The following is a 16,979-nucleotide window of genomic DNA, read 5'->3' on the forward strand; positions in this document are numbered from 1 at the left end:
GATAGTATTGAAATATTAAAGCTGACCACTCTATCCTTCCATCTCTCTCTTTGCCTGTTATTTTAAGACTTTTATTAATCTAATTATTAATCTGCCTTTCCCTCCTCCACTTATTATAGAACTTTCTGTGCTTTGCTATTTCCCCATTCTTCTAAACCAGTGGTCCTCAAAGTGTAGTCCAAAGACTCTGAAGTCTTGGAGTCTCTGAAACCCTTTCAGAGGTTCTACAAATTTAAAATTATTTTTTATTTCTAATATAGTAAATAGCTATAAATATAACCCATGTGAACAAAAACTCTTTGAACAGATCCTTGATAGTTTTTTAACAACATGAAGATACTGAGAACAAAAGTTTGAGAATCATTGTAATTTAAACTAAGGGGTTGGGTGCCTGAACTTAATTTTTAAAATATTTTTATAACTATATTTGGGAAACAAGGGAAGTTGATTCCCTTGTTTAAAAACGCGGGCCAGCATGAAACACATAAGAAATTCAGAAGCTGAATGAACAATACTTCATGATTACTGTACGTACTGTTTTTACATGACACCTTTGTCCTCTAGATTCTTGATTCTGCCCCCAAGCTTATACTTAGATACTTCTCCAACAACCCTACTGGTTCTTCCTGTATTCACTGAATTTCCCCCTTGCTAACAACCATACTTTGAACTTAACTACAATTTTAACTTATTGTAAAATTGTAGTTATTTATTATTTACAATTATTTACAATAGGCAAACTGTATCTATCTTAGCCCAGACCTACTAGCCTTTGGATGGAACCAGGAGGAGCAGACCTTGCTCTCAGTTGTATGACTGTCCCACTTCCATTCTAGTTATCAATTGTGGCACTCTGCCAAAAAGCAATGAAACTAGGCCAACTACTTATATTTCTAGCCTACTTCTATTCCCGATAAATTAGCCTGAGATTTTCCCAGTTCACTGCAAGTGGTAACCTATTCCACTGGTTCCCACTTTATTGCACTTGGCATCTGGTAATATTGCATATTGATAGCCCAGGAAGGAATAGAATTTGACTACTGCTTCAGTAATTTTGAGGGCATTGTTTTTATGTATTTATTTTTGTAATAGGAATGTCTACAAATTACTCTGCTAGAGAGAAATTCAGAGAAAAATTAAGCAAATGCTTCAGTTTCTGCCTTCTTGAAACTTATGCTATACAGGACCAGGAGATCATTATATACTTCAACAACAATACTATATGATGACCAGTTCTGATGGACCCAGCCATCCTCAGCAATGAGATCAACCAAATCATTTCCAATGGAGCAGTAATGAATTGAACCAGCTACGCCCAGAGAAAGAACTCTGGGAAATGACTAAAAACCATTACATTGAATTCCCAATCCCTATATTTATGCCCGTCTGCATTTTTTATTTCCTTCGCAAGCTAATTGTACAATATTTCAGAGTCTGATTCTTTTTGTACAACAAAATAACGGTTTGGTCAAGTATACTTATTGTGTATCTAATTTATATTTTAATATATTTAACATCTACTGGTCATCCTGCCATCTGGGGGAGGAGGTGAGGGGATAAGAGGTGAAAAATTGGAACAAGAGGTTTGGCAATTGTTAATGCTGTAAAGTTACCCATACATATAACCTGTAAATAAAAGGCTATTAAATAAATAAAAATAAAATAAAATAAAATAAAAAATAAGTAAAAAAAAAAAGAAACTTATGCTACAAATAATATAATCATAAAAGATGTGGTAGTAATCATGTCTCTCACCTGCAGACAATGGAAGTGAATCAGTGGATACTCAGCCATCTTAGAGTGAATTATTCATTAAAAAGCAATGCCATTTATGTCTTTGCAATCCTGAATTTTTTGTTGATTGGCTTGGAAGTTTAGGTGAGATATTTGTGCTATCCAAGATATAATGGGAACTAAAACATTATATGGCAGATAGTTAGAGGGACTATGTTAAAGGGGTTGCTACATTTATCAGAGATAGGTCATTGTTTTAGGATACCTTATCTCTAGGTCCACTTCAGAAGGGACTGTAGAGCTGGCATCAAGCACAAATTCAGTCCAACTCCTAGGGACCCACTCATTACAGTAATAATAACCTGATAAGAATTCCTAGCCACAGGAGTCAAAGACTAAACTGAAGTGAAGGCCAGACTTAAAGGAACTCACATCCTTCAATGATCTTATAAAGCCAGTGGTTCCAAAGGACCTGCATGCAGGGTTGCACGTTCAGACCAAATCTTTCAGAAATCTCAGGCCTATGGGTGCCAAAGATACTAGAAGGCTTATCCTTCTGAGACTTAGAGATTGGGGGCTGATAGAGTATTATTTAAGTATGTCTCATCTCCTGCAATCTTGGGAGGAGATTCCATGGCATCATTTGGATGCATTTCATCTAGGAACCTACATGCAAGGTACATAGTGACCTAGAGGCATATTTAAAATTCCTTGTTAAATGTGTCTGCTGTTTGTACTTAAATCTAATATATGAAGTGACATATCTTGTAAGCAAATATTACTGCCTTTCCTTGAATGCCATGTGCAGTGAGTCATCCAAGTCCCTAGAGCAGTAGTTCTCAAATTGTGGTGCAGTGAATCCTGGAGGGTCTCTGAAATCCTTTCAGAGGGTCTGCAAATTCAAAATTAGTTTTTTTTTTCTATTTATCATAAATATCTATTTTGTAACCCATATAAACAAAAACTCTTTGGACATATTCTCAATAGTTGTTAATACTGTAAAGATACTGAGAAAAAGAGTTTGAGAACCACTGGCCTAGAGAATGAGTATCCTGATCATTTGGTTCTTTGCTCATCCTATGGCTGGACAGGATTCTTTTGTCCTTGTGATTCAGTGTCATCTGCTCAAAACCTGTTTCTTTTGCTGACATTCCTTAACAACCCCTGCTCCTTAGAGGTTAATTCGAAAGATTTGTTGGATTGAATTTATTTTACCCCATCCAGATCCTTGTTAGAGTCATTACCCCTCATGTCTCAAGGAACTCACAGTTATTCCCTGTATCTCAATTCCTGTCTCACATTTTGTGACTTCAGTATATCTGGTGGTATTTCCTTAATCTTACCTCCTCAATAAATCCACCTCCTCCACTTGCACAGGCATTGAAATGTTCACACTTTAAACCTCCCTATTGCTTTTCCATGATTTTGAACTCTGAAATTCCTCTTTGATCATATAACCTTCTATTCTTCCATTTCCTACTCTTCCCCACTCCCTTGATCTTCCTAAATATATTCTTTGTATTTACTGTGACCTCCAATCTCTCCACTCCTACTTATAGTTTCGCTTTCCTCACTTCACAAACTTGATCTTGCAGTTTACCAGTTCAACTATGCAATGTCCTTTACCCTTGAATTTTTTATCTTGTTGCTACTCATAGCTTGTCAAACCTCAAACCTGGGTTAGCTGTATCATTGTGTGGTACAAGACCCCTGGCTTAAATAAATTAAAGAGATTTCTCAAGGCAAAAGCTGAAAGGAATTTTATTACGATCATAAGCAGATAGGCAAGGAGAGGCAAGGCCCAATTAACAGATAAGAATTATATAGGGGCCTGGGTCTAATTAGCCAGGACAAATGACCTCACATTTTAAGTCATAAATGATGAAAAACTTCTAACTACATCTTTAGCATTACTAAATTACCTTATATGGGAGTTTCAATGCCAAGGTGGCCCCAACTTAGTCTCACAAAGAAAAGGGCTGTGGGTCTTAACGCCTTGTAAAACCCAGTGATTTCTGGAGAAAGAAACCTGGCCCTAGAGCAGCTGAATTTCACTCAGTCTTTAGAATACTGTCTCCATCTTGTGAGATAACTTTCACAGTTCACTTCATTCACTATCATCCTTCTTTCTCTGTTTTCTGGTGTTGTTTAATCCTGGTAGAAAGAATCATATAGCTTTATTTAATATAATCGAAATTGTCATTTTGCATTTTATAATGTTTTCTGTTTTTCTTTGGCTATACATTCATTCCTTCTCCACAGATCTGAAACGTAGACTATCTCTTGCTCTACTAATGTGTTTATAGTATCACTATTTATGTCTAAATCATGAACCTATTTTGATCTTATCTTGTATAGCATGTGAGATATTGGTATATACTCTTTCCCAATTTTCCCAGCAATTTTTGTCAAATAGTGAGTTTATTAAGTACTTATTCTAGAACAAAAGCTATAATAAGAGAAAAGCAAAATAGTTCATGTTCTCAAGATGCTCTCTTTTCTTAAACTCTCAGTAATTTAATCATCTCCCATGAGTTTAATGATCATTTCTAGGTAGATGATTCCAAAAATTTCTAAAAATGCACACTCAACCTTTCTTTTGTTTGCTCCATACCTTTGCACAGATTGTCTGTCCATCCCTTCCCTGAAATGTGACCTTATCTTAACCTCTGTCAGAAGCTTTAGCTTGAGCCTTCATGGTTCACTTCCTAAGCCAATTATTAAATCCTCAAGCATTCTTTTTTATTTACCTATGTGTATACATATTGTATTCCTAGCCAAAGAAAAGCTTCTTGAGAGGAGATTATTTTTGTCTTTGAATTGCCTGGTAAAGTCCCTAAAGGGTAATAGACAATTATTAATGCTTATTGAATACATGTTTGAATGAGGACAGAACTTTTTGTTTTTGTTTTTGTATTCTCAGCTTCTGAGGAAGATTTTTCAAGTCCAACTTCTCACATGTTCTTACAAATTTGACTCAGCTCTCTATATATTTTAGAAATAAGGCCTTTATCAGAAACACTAGCTGTGAAAATTGTTTTCTAGCTTTCTGCTTCCTTACTAATCTTTACAGCATTGGTATTATTTGTGCAAAACCTTAATTTAATATAATCAAAATTGTTATTTTACATTTTATAATGTTTTCTAGTTTTTCTTTGGCCATACATTCATTCCTTCTCCACAGATCTGACAGGTAAACTATCCCTTGCTCTACTAATGTGCTTATAATATCACTATTTATGTCTAAATCATGAACCTATTTTGACCTTATCTTGTATAGCATGTGAGATATTGGTATACTCTTTCCCAATTTTCCCAGCAATTTTTGTCAAATAGTGAGTTCTTATTCCAGAAGTTGGAGTTTTTGGATTTATTAAACAGCAGATTACTATAGTCATTGACTGTTGTATCTTGGGTACCAAACCTATTCCACTGCTCCACTACTCTTATTTCTTAGCCAGTATCAAATGTTTTTTTTTTTTTTTTTTCTTTTTTATCACTACTGCTTTATAATACAGTTTTAGGTCTAGCATGAATGAGTAGGCTACCTTCCTTTGCATTTTTTTCATTAATTCCCTTGATATTCTTGACCTTTTGTTCTTTCAAATAAATTTTATCATTTTTTTCCTAGCTCTATAAAGTAATTTTTTGACAGCTTGATTGGTATGGCACTGAATAAGTAGATTAATTTAGGTAGATGTGTCATTTTTATTATATTAGCTTGGTGCGAAATAACTCCATTCGACTTGAGAGGGAGTGAAGTTAAAAATCCATTTTATTACATAACTGCAGAAATGAGTGTCCTATAGAATAGGCACCCTTGGAGCACAAAAGCAGTCTTTTACTCCCTATCCAGAAAAGCAAGTTCTTCTCCTGTTTCCCCCATTGGCTGGGTACTACAGAGGTTATCTGAAGCACCTAATTCTTAATTTTCTACCTCTGATTACATCATTACAACTTCTCCCCACAGTGTAAGTCCTTAATTACAGTTTCCTTTCCACTTGTGAGTGTTTCCACTATTAATTACATTTTTAAGCTCCCACCTCTGATTATATTTTCCCTCCATTTGCAAGCCTGAGTCCCCACCCCGATTACATATTCTCTCCATAAGTTTTTCTTTCCCTGTTCATTTCTTAGGTTTCAATTTCATTCTTCTGATTTAAGTTCCATAACTTTGTGGAAACTAAACCTTCATCCAGTTCTCACAGCTCAGCCTACCCATGAATAATTGATATTTTTCCAATTTTGTGTAAAAAGTATTTTGTAATTGTATTATGCAATTCCTGACTTTGTCTTGACCGGTAGATTCCCAGATATTTTATGTTGTCTGCAGTTATTTTAAATAGGATTTCTCTTTCTATCTCTTACTGCTGGGCTTTGTTGATAACATATAGAAATGCTGATAATTTCCTGCAAGTTTGCAAAAGTTGTTAATTGTTTATAAGAAGTTTCTAGTTGATTCTCTAGGATTTTCTAAATATGCCACCATATCATCTTTTTTGTCTTGTTGCCTACTCTTAATTCCTTCAATATCTTTTTCTTCTCTTATTGCCAAAGCTAACATTTCTAGAATAATATTGAATAATATCAACTTCTCCTTAGAGATTTGACCTTGTCACTTGTCATTCTTGTTGCTCCAGGTAATTCATGGTAATTTCTTAGTTTTTATTTTTTCCTCAATGTCTTGTTTGATTTTAAAACATCATTTGTTTCCTCTATAAATCTTTCGAAAGCCTAACAGAATAGTAGAAAGAAAAGACAGAACAGGAAAACAAAACAAAACAAAACAGAACAGAACAGAACAGAACAGAACAGAACATTGTCTCGTGCCCAGCAGAATATGTGGGAGGATTCAAAATACGTAAAAATTCAAGAAAAGATAAAGAATAGAAAAAATTATACTAATGCGTTTTCATCTTTGCTTCCTTGTAAATTGTTCTTTTGTTTTCTGCCACACACTCTTTAAAATTTATTCTGTTTTCCCCTTTCATCTCCTCCACCTCCCCCAAGCAAGATATTGATTATATAATTAATAGATATATCATGCACACACACACACACACACACACACACACGTCTCTAACTTTGACTTTGTCTATGATCAGTGGTTACTAACTTTTTTTGCTAATGAATTCTACTCCTAATCCTTATTGTAGTGTTTGTATATATTTCTTCTTCCCTTTCCTAGCTAGAAGATAAGCCAGAAGTTTATTTTTAAACTAAGAAGTTAGCTTAACTAACTGTCCTTTAACTTGCTTTGCTTTTAACTTCCCTTCAACCATGAATCCTTCCCTTATCTTCTTTCCCCCAAACCTTTGCTTCTCCCTCTGCCCATTCCGCACCCCCCCCCCCTTATTTCTTTATAAATTTTGGAGGGTTCTATGCCCTTCATAGTATATTTATAGAGTTGCCTATTTAACCCATTCTTGATGTGAATAGATTTTCAGAACTACGAGCTCTCCTTCCCCCCAATAATGCCTTTGTGTCTATTCTTCCTCTTGCGTTTCATTTGTATAAATCTTTCTTTTGAGCTACTCATTACTGATGCCAATCTTAAACATTTTCATATAAAAAACATAAATAATATGTCCATATTAGATTCCTTGAAAGTAATCCTGGATATTGGCTCTTATGTGTTACATTTTCTATTGAGTTTGGGTTTGGTTGAAAGTCTTGAAAACGACAAGTTTGTTGAAAGTCTGTTTTTTTCATTCAATATTATGGATAACTTTGCTGAATATGATATTTTTGGTCACAGGCCTAGTTCTTTTGATTGCTGTTATGTATGATTCCAGGACCTGTGGTTTTTCACTGTGACTGCTGATAAGTCCTGTATGATTCTAATTGTAGGTCCAACATATTTAAATTGGTTTTTTTTCTTGTTTCTTCCAAAATTTTATCTAATCTGGAAGTTTTGGAATTTGGCAATAATAGTTCTATGTATTTCTTTCCATAAAGGATCTCTTTGAGGTAGTGATCGGTGGGTTTTTTCTGTTTCTATTTTCCCCTCATGTTCTATCACTCTAGGGCAATTTTCTTGGGTTATTTTTTATATTATTGTGTCAAGGTTATTTATTTGGCCATAGATTTTCAGTCTTATATTTTCTTTTCTTGGTCTGTTCTCCAGATCTGTGGGGTTTTGTTTTGTTTTGTTTTTATGTTTTACCTTATGTTGTATTTTTTCATTCTTTATATTCTGTTTTGTTATTTCTTGGTCTCTTATAGTTTCACTGACTTCCCCTTGCCCAATTTGAATTATCAATGTAATTTTCATTTTTAAGACTATTATCTCCTTTTCTAGTTGGATAATTTTTTTTCTTATAAAACTTGTAAAACTATTCTTAGTTTTAATATTTTTATTTTTTCCTCAATGTCTCATTTGATTTTAAAATTCTTTTTTGAGTTCTCTTTGGGCAGGGTACTCTCTGGGGTAGACGAAGCTTTTTTTGCTTCAGTATTTTCCTCTGAAGATGAACTCAGGTCTTCCCTATTCCCATAGTAAGTTTCTGTTTTTTTTTTCATTTTTTAAAAATGAGACATTTAAATACTTTTATTATTTTTTATTTTAAATATTTTTAATCATGAGGTGAGGAGTTGGTGCCTCCAGCTTCACTTCAGATCTCCCCTCTGACCTAGAACCCCAAACCAAGAGCTCCCCATTCTTGCAAGTACCCATAGCCAGTAGCATCCCTGCCCCACTACTTCTACATTAACCGGGTTGCTGGTTTTTTCTTAACCATGGCCCCTTTCTGCAACATAGCTGTGCCTGACATTCCTAATCAGCTGAAGTTTACACAGTCTTCCCAGACTCAGACCCCTAGCTCTGCATGCAGTCTGGGAGGTGAAAGTTTCTGTGGTTCCTGCTGAGGGTCCAGCTAGTCCTAGTGGTCTTGTTTGTATGGCGCTAGTCTGGAGGTGTTTGCACTTCATGTGGGTTATTTCCAGCTCCCCTAGAAGTCTTTCTTTGGATCTTCTTGAGTTGTAGCTGGAGGACCTCTGTTCTGCCTCTGTTGATCTTTAAACATTTATGTTTGCCCTGAGGCACAAATTTATTCCATTTATGGGGGAAATCTTTGAATTTTTACTGACTTCCACCATTTTCCCAGAATCCTCTCCCAGATCCTTGATTTTCTGATGCCCCAAGTCCTTAATATTAGGTGGGATTGAAGAATTTGTGTGACAAAAGAAAAAGACTTGTGTGGGTTTTGCATATTTGTATGTATTCTCCTTTCTACTACCCTTCTCCATTTAGACTATAATCGTCTTGAGGATACAAAAGTTATGTATCTCTAGCTAGCACAGAAACTTGTACATATTAGGTAGATGCTTGATAAATATTTATGGATTCTGATTCTATCCAGAGCTGCTCCTCATTACTCTGAATACCCAGGGCTTTAGGCTCTGTGGCACTTGAACAAATGCTATAAATAATGCAGCTATTCATAATGTTATCTTTTTTTTTTTTTTTTGGTTACACTTTCATTTGGATTTGATAGTTTGGCTTTTTTTCTTAAGAACACTAATTGTCATACTTTAGGTATGGTGTGCCTTGTGAAAAGTATTGTTATAATTTCCTTTTATGTCTCTTTTTTCTTACAGCTTTGCATTTGGCTCATTGATATCTGCTGTTGACCCAGTAGCTACTATTGCTATTTTCAATGCACTTAATGTGGATCCAGTTCTTAACATGTTAGTTTTCGGAGAAAGCATTCTCAATGATGCAGTTTCTATTGTTCTGACCAAGTAAGTTTTTATAAGTATAGGAGGAAAACTAAAGTTATTGAACTGAAAAGTATCAAATACCAAACAGTTGGTATTTTCAAATCATTACATGTATAGTTGTTTTACTTGTAGGATTGTTTGCTAAGTAAATTAGCACTTTGGTTTCTTATTGTAATCAGCCTTAAAGTTAACAGATTTTACAAAAGAAAGGTGTTAAAAATAAACCAGAAGTTTGTAGTGACACTCAAGAGAAAAGTCGTCTTAAGTAGAATGATAAAATTTTGTTATAGCAGTTCATAGAATCATATCTGTTAATATCTATTAAATGTAATTCATAAAACTTGCTATAAGAAAAATGGAGGAGTTACCAGGAAAAAGAAACGAATTGTGGATCATTTCAAATTTACTACCCAAATATTGGTTTGCTCATTTTAGCTGCAGTTTAGCATATTATAGAAGAAATACTGGGAGTCGAGTACTTAAATTGAAGGCTCTGTTTTGCTACTAACTTGTTGTATGACTTAAAGAAATCCCTTAATCTCTTTGGTTTATAAGTATTTGTTATTAATCTGTAAAATGAAGGAGGCCTTGGTATTTGTGGTGGTGGTGATATTGGACTTAACCTCCAAGTTCCTTTCCATATCTAGATATAATGGCCTCTTTGCTTCATCTTGCTTTGTCTAGTGTCTAGTGTATGTGTGGAAAGGAGAGCAAAAGCAAAGATCAGGAAGCTCTTCTTCCTTTTCTTCTACTTTTGGGAAATAGGTCTATAGGCAGTCAAGGTTAATTTACTTTTAAAAGTTTCAAAGGCCTATTGGAAGCTAAGATTCAGTCGCTGTTTCAGTGATAGACTTGCTTCAAAGGCTTTTCCAACAAAGCTCAGCATGTCCCCTATTTTTGAGGAAGTATGCCCATTTGCTTATTTTTAAGAGGGACGTTTCATAAAATAGCAATCTGGCAAGTGATGTTATATTAATAGGAAGCTGAATTTTGACATGAAATGTCATTGGATAGTATTAAGTTGCCAATATTTGTTTCCTTTGTATTATTTTAGTTAATTGATATGTCAAGGGTTTTTTTTTTTTTTAATTCATTATTAAATTCCTTCCAACCTTGATTTGTTATTATGAAGGTTCATTCTCTAGCCAAAGCTCAATTTAAGCATGTTGGAATGAATTATGTTCCAAACCTGTGATTTATTCTTCAAGCATTGAGAATCCTAATATTATTAAATAAACGTAGGGAAAAAATTGGCTCAGAAAGCATAAGGAGATGGCCTGTCCAGGTATATTTGTACTATGTAGGAATTTTATTTATATTAAGAAAAGTTTGTAATTATCTTTTTGATCTTAGGCAAATTACCTGACCTTGTTGAGCTTTAAAATAATAGTGTTAGACTAAGGCCTCTAATACTGCTTTTAGCTTTTTAAAAGGGTTATTTTAGGGTCCTAGAGTCCCCCTCATCCCTGCCACTCTATGAAATTCTGAAATTCTGCTTTAAAATGTTATTATAGATTTTTTTTTTCCCCATTAGTGCTTGTGGAAAGTACTTTTCTAATTTCTTTCTTTCTTTTTTTCCCCCATTTTCTTTGAATTCCTAGCACAGCCGAAGGCTTGACAAGAAAAAATATGTCCGATGTCAGTGGGTGGCAGACTTTTCTACAAGCCCTTGGTTACTTCCTTAAGATGTTCTTTGGCTCAGCTGCACTTGGCACTCTAACAGGGCTAATTTCTGCACTAATATCCTTTGAAAGGAGTGTATTGCATAATTAGATAAATTCTTCTTTTTCATTTTCTTTAGCCATTTTTTAAATGTTCCTTAAGTGTGCCTTTTTTTTTTTAATCAAAGTTTTGTTTAAGGGATAAATTTGGTATACTTTTATATGGTTTTATTAAGATTTAAATTAATGACTCAGCTGTTTTAAATTTGTCACCTAGAAGCGGCATGGTATCATGAATAGAGCATTGGTTCAAAATTCATCTCTGAGATTTCCTTGAAATGTGACTATGGGAGAATACCAGCTGCTTACCATTATGAGGAAGGTTCCTGAAAATAGCAGCCTTCGGGTACTGAGCCATGAGGAAGAAGTGGTGGATTTACTTACAGACTGCCAACTGAATACCAGTGAAGATGAGAACAACAACAATGACGCATATGACGGTGAAGTTGATAGCAAAGTAGACAGAATTGACGACGACAGTGGTAACAATGAAAATGACAACAACAATAATGAGAGGAAACATCAAAAGCTCCTGAATGTCATTTGTGGCCTGGGTGGAAAGAAGAGGCTGACATTAGCTGAGCGGTCAGAGGCTAGTCCACAGGTGTCGGAGTTCAATGTCAGCACTGAAGGGACAAGGGAGAAGCTGGAACTCACAGAGCTGTTGGCACCCATCAAGATTTCTTCCTCACTGGGCACTGTGAAGAAGCAACTGAAGAATGTCAAAAACAAGAAGACTGTGGAGTTACCCCTTAGCAAAGAAGAGAATGAACGGAGTCTCAGGGAAGCTGCCTACAACAAAATTTCCCAAGACATGAACAAGTGGGACCCAATAGTCATGAAGAACCGAAAAGCAGCACAGCTAGTCTTTCCTCTGGAGCAGGAGCAAGGTCTAGATATTCCTGTCAAGGAGGTGCTTGAAAGCTGGAAGGTATCAACTCCTCTGGAAAAGAAAATTTTTAGCCTCCTCCACAAGGACAAGCGGCCTGTGACCACTGCTTTCTTGACATCGGAGGAAAAGGCCTCCTTGAGAGCTATGAGTCTGGAGGAAGCCAAGCAGCGCCGAGCAGAGCTCCAGAAAGCCCGGGCCCTGCAATCCTACTATGAGGCCAGGGCTCGAAGAGAGAAGAAAGTCAAAAGCAAAAAGTTTCACAAAATGCTAAAGAAAAAGAAAACCAAAGAGGTTCTGAAGCAGTTTGAACAATTGCATAAGATCAGTCCCACTGCAGCCTTGGAAAAGCTGAAAAAAATTGAAAATGCCAGAATACAGGAACGAATGACCCTCAAGCACCAGAACAGTGGCAAATGGGCCAAGTCAAAAGCTATTATGGCCAAATATGACCTGGGGGCCCGTAAGGCAATGCAGGAGCAGTTGATCAAGAACCGGGATCTGACCCAGAAACTGAAGGTGCCTTCTGACAGTGAGCACAATGAAGATGATGAAGAAGATGTTGGGCTCATCCCTGCCATTGTGAATGAAGTGCAGCTGAGCATTGATGGACCAAACCCCTGGGTGCAGAAGCAGCATTTGAAGGACACCAAGAACTCTCCCACCCAGAAGAAGCCTGCTGCCAACGAAGTGGCTCAGTTTGAGGAGGAAGAAGAGGCCACGGCAGAAGACAAACTGCTGTTGCAAGAAGCAGAAGAGAGATGGGCCTTCTCGAAAAAGGTTGTTCAACATAAGTCACATAAGCAGAAACAGACGATAACCACAACAACAGCACCTAGGAAGACAGAGGAAGATGAGGAGGTGTTAGTTCAATTGAGGGACCTCTCTACGCAGCTAAATCAGAAGGTCAAGAAAATGAGGCAAAATGGAATACAGCCTGTGAACCCTCCTTCAGCTTCCCACAGTAAGCCAAGTGTCCAGAGAGAAGAGCAAGCCTTGCTAAATGAGAGGCCGGCCAGGACATTGGAGGAGGATCTGGAGGCTTTGGTTACAGAGGAAGTTGGCCAAGAACAGGCGCTCCTAAAGCCGGTAATGGAAAGGCAGCATTGGACTCACTCTAACCAAAAGAGTCCTCAGAAGATGAATGAGGAGCCCATGACTGGCCTGCACACTATCATCAGTATGAAGGCTCACATTGAGAACTCCTTTTTATCAATCCCTACCTTTGTAGAACAGGAGGACTGTGATGAGGACATAACCCAAAAGCAGCTCATAAAAGAGGCCTTTGCTGGGGACGATGTCATCACTGACTTCCAGAGGGAGAAACGAAAAACTGAGAAAGCAAGTGAACCAAAAGATATTGACCTGAGCCTGCCAGGCTGGGGGCAGTGGGGTGGTCCAGGCCTGGTGATCAGTGCCAGGAAGAGACGCCGATTTCTCATCAAAGCCCCTAAAGCTTCTCCAAGAAAAGACAAGTGCTTGCCAAATGTGGTCATCACCGAGAAGCGGAACGTCCATGCAGCAGCCCACCAGGTTAATGTGCTTCCATTCCCGTTCACCCACCCAAATGAGTTTGAACAGACCATCAAGACACCAGTGGGAACCACATGGAACACACAGAGGGCCTTTCAGAAGCTGACTGCACCCCAAGTGGTAACCAAGCTGGGCCATATCATTGAGCCTATTAAGGAGAATGATGTCAAGTCCTCTCCTTCCCACTTCAATCTTCCAAATCTGTAGAAGAAAGGACATCAGTACTTAACCATAGGAAGAGAGAGCTAAAGAAATTTGTTTTAAGTCTTACTGCTCAACCCAAGCCCAGGAGAACTTGGTACTCATTCCCTGGGACTTCAGAAACAGTACCTTGGATGGTGACAATAGCTCCTTCTGAAAATAAAACAAACCTTGCAACTCACTGGAACTCAGTGTGTCATATCATTTTCCAGTCAATTCCCTTCTCCCTTTGCCATTGGACAGATCTGCTGAAGGAACTCCTGCTCTTTGCTGGGAGCTTATTAGATGGCTGAATAGGGACCAAGTGGGGCAAGAAAAATCAAGAATGCAAAGCAGATTTAATAATATCTTCCATCCATGTGGACAGCATTGAACTGTTGACAGCATTTTTATAGCCATTCTCAGACTCACTAGAGGAGGGGGAGAGGTATCAGTAAAAGTACCCCCAAAGTCTAGACAGCTTATTCATGCCACTGGCTAATTTTGGGAAATTCCCTTCCCCTCTCTGAATTTCACGCACTGCATTGGAAAATGAAGGGGGGCCAGTTGGATCAGGGGTTCCTAACTTGGGGTCTGCATGAATGTGGTGGGAAATGCATTTCAATATGATTATTTCCCTTTGTGCATCTGGAAATATTCTGAGAAGGGATCTACAGGTTTTATCGGAATGCTAATGGGGCTCATGATACCCCCAAAAGTCAAACCTGGTCGGTAGCTGATCTCTAAAGACTATGAGCACTAATGTTCTAGGAATTGGAAACAGACCTAGGGGATGGTAATCTGCCCCAAGTGGCACAGTTAGTACTAAACCTCGGCCCTGGACTTGGCACTGATTCCTCCCATTTCCACTTAAGTTCTCCAGTGCGGTTTTAGAGGAACTCCAGGTTTTATCGTCCAGTTCATCTACACTCTTGGAGATATGTTAAGTGGATGCCTCCAAAGGCTAATCCTAGAACTTTGTGATGCTGGAGCAATTCTTTCCAGATCTTCCAAAAGGAAACAGAACTCTCTGCAGATCCCTTTCCTTGCCCGTAGGAGGAATACTGAATTTTATGATATTCTCTGCCCCTGGGGCATTACAGAGAGTGGGGAGTCACCCACCCTCAATGAGGCAGCTCTGCTCACTTCTGTACTTGGGTTTCGGATTGACAATTAGTTAAAGACCAGAGCTTCCGAGAAGTTGGGCAGACTTGTGTCTTACTGCAAGTTCTTTTATGAATGGCCCCTGAGGGATGGCCATGAAGGGTGCACACAGGCCTTTTGCTGTGTCTCCTGCAAATGAAGAGAATTCCTCACAGTAGAGGAGCCCTCATGTGCAAGTAAGGGAGGTGGGGACAGTTCCTACATTGCACAATGTTTCACAATGTCTGCTAGGTGAAACCTGTGACAAACCAGAGGAAACAGTTTCTGGTGCTAAGAAACTGGTGCCAACTAAAGATAGCAAAACCTTCCTTGTCTCCAGAGGATGTGGGACAGATTATCGCTACATTTAGTCTCCTCCAAAAGGCTCTTCCTACTGAGTGTATCTACCTCCCCTCCAGCAACCCTAATTAAGTACTTACTGTGTGCCACGTACTGTGCTCCAGCACAGAGAATACGTGAAAAAAGGACAAACAGCAAATTCAGCTCCAAACTCTGTAGTCATCCTGGTCTCTGCCACTTCACCTTCTCTGGTCCCTTCCGCCAATCTGGCCTCCTCCCCCCAAAAGAGGTGACTCCTAAATTAGTCCAGTGGATGTTGATGTCTAAATTTTTATTTGATCCACATGTGTGATTCTGTCACTTATGAGGAACTCAAAAGTATAAGAACTTACTTCTTTGATGCTGATTACAGCTCTTCTACAAATTGTGGTATGAAGGTTGCTTAGGTCACTGAAGTAGGTGAGGACACTGTTATCAAACCAGGACTTTACCCCACATCTTCCTGATTTTTAAGGTCCTCCTTCAGTTGGGATTGCTACATTTGCATTTATCCATTTGTGACTTCATGGTTTGTTCCAAACAGTGGTTTGTTCACACAGCAGTGTGATGCTGGCCTCATTTGTCCAGTGGCAAGGAAACTGGATATGAAGTCGGGATCTCACATTCAAATCACATTTCTGATATTTACTACTTGTGTGATTCTGAATGAGTCACTTTCCAAATACAGATCTTAGCTTTCTGATTTGTTTAATGAAGCCAATGGAATAAATGATCATTTAAGGTGAAAAAAAAAAAAAAAGGAAATGTGACTATGGGCAAGCCACTTTAGTTTTCTGAAACTTAATTTTATCATCTATAAAATGGGGAAGATAACATGTGTACTACATACAACATAGAAGAGTTGTGAGCATCAAATGTGACAATAGCTGTAAAGTACTTTATAAACCACAAATTGATGTATAAAAATGGTATGATAGTAGTTATAATTAGGATGCCATTTAGAAATTATGAAAAGTATAAAACCCCAATTCTTGTTACATTTTAGATGTAATTAATTTTTTTTTAATTTTTATTAAAGCTTTTTATTTACAAAACATATGCATGGGTAATTTTTCAACATTAACCCTTGCAAAACTTTCTGTTCCAAATTTTTCCCTCCTTCCCCCCACCCCCTCCCCTAGATGGCAGATAGTCCAATACATGTTAAATATGTTAAAATATATGTTAAATCCAATATATGCATACATATTTATACAGTTGTCTTGCTGCACAAGAAAAATCAGATCTAGAAAGAAAAAAAACATCCTGAGATGGAAAACAAAATGCAAACAAACATCAATAGAAAGTATGAAAATGCTATTTTGTGTTCCACACTCAGTTCCCACAGGCCTTTCTCTGGGTGTATATGACTTTCTTTATCACTGAACAATTGGAACTAGTTTGAATCATCTCAGTGTTGAAGAGATCCTTGTTCGGCAGAATTGATCATCTTATAGTCTTGTTGCCATGTATAATGATCTTCTGGTTCTGCTCATTTCACTTAGCATCAGTTCATGTAAGTCTCTCCAGGCCTCTCTAACATCATCCTGTTGGTCATTTCTTACAGAGCAATAATATTCCATAACATTCATATACTGTGATTTATTCAGCCATTCTCCAATTGATGAGCATCCATCCACTCAGTTTCCAGTTTCTTGCCACTACAAAAAGGGCTGCTACAAACATTTTTGCATATGTGGTCCCTTTCCCTCTTTTAA

At 37.4% G+C, this 16,979-nt stretch overlaps 2 protein-coding genes across 5 annotated transcripts in view; both read left to right on the forward strand.

Annotated features, from left to right (window-relative positions):
• SLC9A8 (solute carrier family 9 member A8) overlaps nucleotides 1-16,979 on the forward strand; it is a 104,836-nt gene that overhangs the window by 49,726 nt on the left and 38,131 nt on the right. For all 4 annotated transcript variants that reach the window (XM_031951612.1, XM_031951613.1, XM_031951615.1 and 1 more), the window contains 2 exons: nucleotides 9,334-9,477; nucleotides 11,058-11,196. In XM_031951612.1, coding sequence (XP_031807472.1) covers nucleotides 9,334-9,477; nucleotides 11,058-11,196 — 283 coding nt within the window. The remainder of the gene's footprint in view (nucleotides 1-9,333; nucleotides 9,478-11,057; nucleotides 11,197-16,979) is intronic.
• LOC100919825 (U3 small nucleolar RNA-associated protein 14 homolog A) lies at nucleotides 11,244-16,038 on the forward strand. The gene has a single exon (XM_023495580.2). It carries the CDS (start codon nucleotides 11,464-11,466, stop codon nucleotides 13,804-13,806), a length of 2,343 nt encoding a protein of 780 aa, XP_023351348.1. The 5' UTR covers nucleotides 11,244-11,463; the 3' UTR covers nucleotides 13,807-16,038.

This window comes from Sarcophilus harrisii, chromosome 2 (genome assembly GCF_902635505.1).
Source record: "Sarcophilus harrisii chromosome 2, mSarHar1.11, whole genome shotgun sequence".
Lineage (NCBI taxonomy): Eukaryota > Metazoa > Chordata > Mammalia > Dasyuromorphia > Dasyuridae > Sarcophilus > Sarcophilus harrisii.